Raw genomic sequence first — 6,000 nt, 5'->3', positions numbered from 1 at the left:
AGAAAATATTGTACATAAAAATGATTATCATTCTCCAAATTAAGAAAATCGTATGTTTTAATTTTTATTAAATCTATTATAATATAAAATAGAAAAAAAATCTTTTTATTGGATTTCCGTTATAGACAGAACATATTTGTAGTGACTTACAGAATGCAACTATAAGGAATGTAACATAGTCTTTTTTTCAAAGCTAAACTTTTCATTTCTTCTTGTATTTTTTTAAAGATTTATCACGATGTAACTGTCATTCATATACGGTGAGAATGCGGCTGGTGGGTGATAGTAATGTTAAAGTAGGGTTACGCTTAGAGTTGGAAGTTATGTGGATTTACAAAACGTTTATGTGACCATATAATACTTTCAGTTCCTATCTTTCTCTCATTAAATTTTGTTCCTTATGAACACTTCTATTGGATAACCCTTAACTCTTAGATATCAATACAGCTAAAAGGTCTATACTAGGATAACTTTATCAAAATATTTACTTAATTTCATTGATAAGTTAGGGTAACGTACACGAATATTTGTAAGCAAATATCTCTTTAAATTTATTATTGTAAAGTGATTTTAAAATTAACAGTTATTTTTGAATGAATAACAAGAATTGTTATTAATAATATATAACACCATCCTATTTTCAAACCGTATCGGCATTCTTTGAAGTCACTATCAATTCAAAATTATTATTTTCTTTAGAATTATTTGAATAAGATATATTTTAGTTTATATATTCATTTTACGTTCATTTCAACATTTTTGTGGGTTTTAACAAGAAGGATTTTGCATGACACCAATTTACTTAATAATGCCAGCAGCATATGATATTAAGAAGTGGTCATCTATCAATTTTCTTATAATCGATGTTACTAAACTTCGATGTCATATAAGTATTACATATTAATATGATTAAGGCTGCTGACATGCTGTGTGTACTATTAATTTTTTTTTTTTACATAAAGAAAATCTAAAGAAAAAAAATTTATTTAAAGGTCCCATTTTAATACTAGTTTATTTAATTTTCTTTAAAAATCTTTTTTATTTGGCTTTTATTATATATATTTTTTTTTTATAACACCAGCTAATAAATATATTTATGATGATAGTCATAAATTAAGTTTTTTGAACAGCATTTTTTTAGGGCACATTTTTATCCATTAAATAATTAATTATTAAATATACTTTATTGTTTTATTGATAAATTCACGTTGCTGCCAGTAATAGTGTTACTATGAATAAATGTAATAGGTTAGTTATCGATGGCAAGGTTTTTGATTGTGAATTTGTTTTTTCACGTAATGCTGACTCGCTGTTTGTGTATTCTGGATCTGGACCGTTTCTGACTTCTTCAGGACATGGTAAATTTTCAGGTGGTATTTCTACTAAAGTTTTATATGAACCATCTGTGTCAGATTCGTATACATTATGTTGTGTATGATGTTGATTTCTATTAGCTGCATTGTTCGCTGTTAGAGGCGCTACACCGTTTGTAAATTCATCTTCCCATACGCATAACACATCTTCTAGCGCTGTTTTTATTTGTTCATTTGGTGTTTCATTCAGTAGTGATCTTATCCAAGATAAACGGCAATCGCATATCAATGGGTTACCTGGAACAAAAAAAAAATTTATTAGCATAAAATTAATTTTTTTTTTCGTTTATAGCATCTCAATGTTTCTTAAGAAAACATTGGGTATTAATTATTACAGGAGTTTTCTACCCATTGAGAAGCAGATAGCATTGTAATATATTATTATAAAAGTAGACTAAAAATAACTAAGTTTTGATCACTGTAATCGGAAACCGTGAAACATATGAAGCCACATTTTCCAAGATAATAAATATATTTTTTTTATTATTTATTAAATTTCACATTACTTTTCTGTTTATTGGAGAGCCTGATATCCCTGTGAATGAAATATTTTGGAATTAAAAGTAATTCCCATACCGAGTTCACCCGAAAATCATAACATTATTCTATTCGCATCAGATGAAATTATCTAGATTCAATACGTTTATTACGAATTAATGAAAATAAAAGCAGGATTTTTTGACTGTTGATAATACAAAATATTTATCTTAAAAGGAACCGCCAATTCAGCTGTAAAAACTTGGTTATAGTTTTCACAATGATTCTATTCATAAGTACGAAATTGGCAAGACTGGGAACTCGAGGGAGAGTCTGAATCATATACGTATATCCATGTCTTTTTAGACAGTATCGAGAAACCCAACGGGTTGGTCTAGTGGTGAACGTGTCTTACTAAATCAGCTGATTTAAAAGTCGAGAGTTCCAGCGTTCTGGAGTAACGTAAGTAAAAGTCCTAGTGAAGGTACTTAATTTTATACGTATTTGAATACTAGATCGTGGCTACCGGTGTTCTTTGGTGGTTGGGTTTCAATTAACCACATATCTCAGGAATGGTCGACCTGAGACTATACAAGACTACACTTCATTTACATTCATACATATTATCCTCATTCATCCTCTTAAGTAATACTTTACGGTGATTTCAGAGGCTAAACAGAAAAAAGAGAGGAGGGGATTTATTAGGAGGCCGAGGGGTCCACAACCCCGGTATCCACGATCTAGTATTCAAATTAGTATAAAACTGACTGTCTTAACTAGGATTTGAACCTTAAAATTCTTGATTTATATCCTCCTGACTTTTTCTTGTCTCCTTAAGGTATAGAGGACATTACTGATGCTGCTTACAAAACTCATTCTCACTCCATTTCGGAATTTTGAGTTGGACGATGTTTCGCTGCAATTCCTCAAACATTACATGCGTTTAAGAGCATGAAACGTCGTATTCAATTATGTGAATCGTATAATGGAGGCCACTTTCAACAACTACTGTAACTTACTCATTTTCCCATAAGGTTACGTTACTTTTTGATCATTCTGTATAATAACTACATTTTATAATCTGAGTTATCTGGTTTATATATTCCAGTATTTGAGTTTATCTACAATTTCTATCTTTCACAAACAAAATCTATAAAACAAAATTAACTATGCTTGGATATTTGAATATGTACATATCATTATAATTTAGTTCACCTCTTTGTAAGTTTCAAAATTTTCTCTTCTCACATAAACATATATATGGAATATAATTTTTTAATTATTAGATTTAGTTCTGATAGCTCCAGACTTCCTTTTTTTGTAAGAAAGATTTCCTCGGTTTTTATATGTATAATAGTTTCCACTTACCAACAGTATCTTTAATAGTATGTTCGAGCGCTTTCGAATTAGTAATCCATCCTCAGGAAGATTGATGTGTTATAATTATTTACTTCACATATCATTAATTATATACTATTTGAATTTTAAAAACAAAAATTTTTAACGTAAAAATTGATCGTCAAAAGATAAAATAATGTCAACGTTATCCGTCATGTCAATATGAAGGTCTCAATTGTCATCTTTTTTTTATATGAAGGATAACAATTGAGACTTTAATATTGTTGACATGATGAATGACGACATTATTTTACCTTTTGACGATCAATTATTATGTTTATAATTTTTATTTTTAAAATTCAAGTAGTATAATTAATGATATGTGACGTAAGTAATTATAACACACCAATGTTCCTGAGGATGGATTACTAATTCGAAAGCGCTTGAACATACTATTAAAGATTGTTGGTAAGCGGAAACTATTACAAAAATAAATTATATATCAATAACAACGGGCCATGATTAATAAAATTAATTCCTTGGTTTTGTCAATTCCTTCATAATCAATACTTTATTTGTATATTGTAATTCTGCAATCGAAGTTACAAAAGTTTTTTCATCTAAATATATAATTACTTATCATCTTCTTTTTATTAGTAAAATATTTAGGGTGAAATGACTAATAACCAATAGGTTATTAGTTGTTTAATTAAAAAATACTGTTTTGATAATAACATTAATTGTTGTTCTAATAATTACGTGAAAGGAAATTAAAAAAAAAGATTTTCTAGACGGATTCAAATCCTGTTAAATTGGAGTGAATTGTTAAATTAAAATTACATAATTCAAAAGCATGTATTAAACTTTTATGATAATATCACATTTATTTATATAAAAGTTTTAATGTAAAAATTATAATAATTAAATGAATTAAAAATAGAGTATAATTTTAAACATTTTTACCGTATCTGTAGTATATTCATTTAATAAAGTTCTGTCATCCCAAATCTGTGTAATTACGACATTTAATATTCTATTGGAGTTGTTTTCATAATTAAAAATATTTTTTTTCAGTTCGTTTTATATTTTTCTTGGATAAAAAAAAAATGTACAGGAATTCGTATTTTAAATCAAAATTTATTTTATTTTATAATATACGTAAACGTTTTACACAGATTCACTTTTTAAATTGTTTTGAACTTTTCTTACTTAGGAAAGAGGATGTGCAGAATAAGTATGGATGGAATGAAGGTGAGCTAAGACGCAACACACAACTTTTTAATAACAATATAAAATGTAGGTTATGCCTATAAAAGAGATAGGCATTATAGCCTATTATTGAGGAGTAAAGTACTAAAGAAATACTTGGAAAATTGGTTTTTGTTTCCGATAAAACTTTGTAAATTTAAGAAAGTTTAGGGTTTAAGCTTGGAATAACAGTTTTGTGTATAGTCTACTAGTAACAATAAGGATTTTACAGGTTATACTGGTGAACTTTAATACAGCTTTTATATCTATTGTACTATGTGTACTGGTATAAATAATTTTGGAATAATTTATATTAAACATTTAGTTTAATTTATTAACCCTACTTTATAAAGAAAATGTAATTTTGTTATTAAAATAGAGGTTGTGCTCGTTTTGTTACAGCATACCACCATAGTGATCCCGTCTCTCTTGTTCAGATTTTCTATTGTTTAAATTTAAAAATAACATTTTTCTTCCTTAATTTCGAGAGTTGTCCACTAAAATTATTTACATGTATATTTTATTATAAGCATGTTTATCGACAGGTCAGTAAGAACTGTCAGCACGAATTGTCTTTCCACCGATTTCTCTTACAACCATTAATCTTTTCGAGTTTAACTAGTAAAGTTTCTTGTAAATACTACTTGATTTTCATCTTGTTGTTTACTCTTATAAAGGTCGCCACATCTTGGTAGATTTATATTCCGCTATAGTGTAACATCTGTGCTATATACATCTGATTAATGATCATTGTACCAGTTTTTTCTTTTACCAGTTTTTCTTTTAACTTTTCCCTAGGTCAACTTGAATCTGTAACTCAATAACTAGTCATAAATTCTCGGTTGTAGAATGTAAAATTGTTATTTACTATTTCTTTTTTTTAAGGATGTAGTTTCATAGAAAAAGCTTAGCTTTTTACAATTAAGAAAAGGTAGAAGGTTCCTTTTTTTAAAACTCATCCATTAATTAGTCTTACTTTTTTAAATTCATTCCCCAAACAACGCGATAACAACAACAGGCTCAAAATCAGAACGTGAGATGAGAGATTAGAAAGAGAGATGATCTAAACTAACTAAACATAAATATGTTTATGTTTATGAGTTGTATATAGAAAAAGAATCTTATATTGAAACATAAAAAAAAACTTCTGTAGCAGGAAAATGATCGAATGAAAGTTGAAGCTTGATAGAATGTGTTTTGATTTGATTTTTTTTTGCATAGAATTGAAGATAATGGAATTGTCCGTAGTTTCATGTAGAATTAATAAAAATATCTTATATTGAAATGAAAAACAAACTTTATGTAGAAGGCAAATTATTATCGAATGAAAGTTTACTGTACGTAATAGTGTGGACCATAAGGTCATACTTATTCCTAAATAACCTATTTTTATAAAAAAAGAATGATCACTTATTTTGAAATAAATTCGGAAATTTTTATTTTGAAAAAGCGTGGTTGTTTACGTGTACGGTATTCAATATATGATTAAATAAATCATGAAAAATTAATTTACGGGATGTGTTTTATATATATATATAATTTTAAATATGGAGATTTTGAGGCT

At 27.5% G+C, this 6,000-nt stretch overlaps 1 protein-coding gene across 1 annotated transcript in view; it reads right to left on the bottom strand.

Annotated features, from left to right (window-relative positions):
- Positions 1-1,180: 1,180 nt before the first annotated feature.
- Positions 1,181-6,000, bottom strand: part of LOC142330887 (uncharacterized) — a 191,483-nt gene continuing 186,663 nt past the window's right edge. Inside the window, exon 2 of the mRNA XM_075376355.1 lies at positions 1,181-1,610. Within this exon, the coding sequence (XP_075232470.1) occupies positions 1,204-1,610 (407 nt within the window). The 3' untranslated portion in view covers positions 1,181-1,203. The remainder of the gene's footprint in view (positions 1,611-6,000) is intronic.

Source organism: Lycorma delicatula, chromosome 10, assembly GCF_047948215.1.
Source record: "Lycorma delicatula isolate Av1 chromosome 10, ASM4794821v1, whole genome shotgun sequence".
Taxonomy (NCBI): domain Eukaryota; kingdom Metazoa; phylum Arthropoda; class Insecta; order Hemiptera; family Fulgoridae; genus Lycorma; species Lycorma delicatula.
Note: the sequence above shows the minus strand (reverse complement) of the source record. Positions and strands in the feature narration are given on the sequence as shown.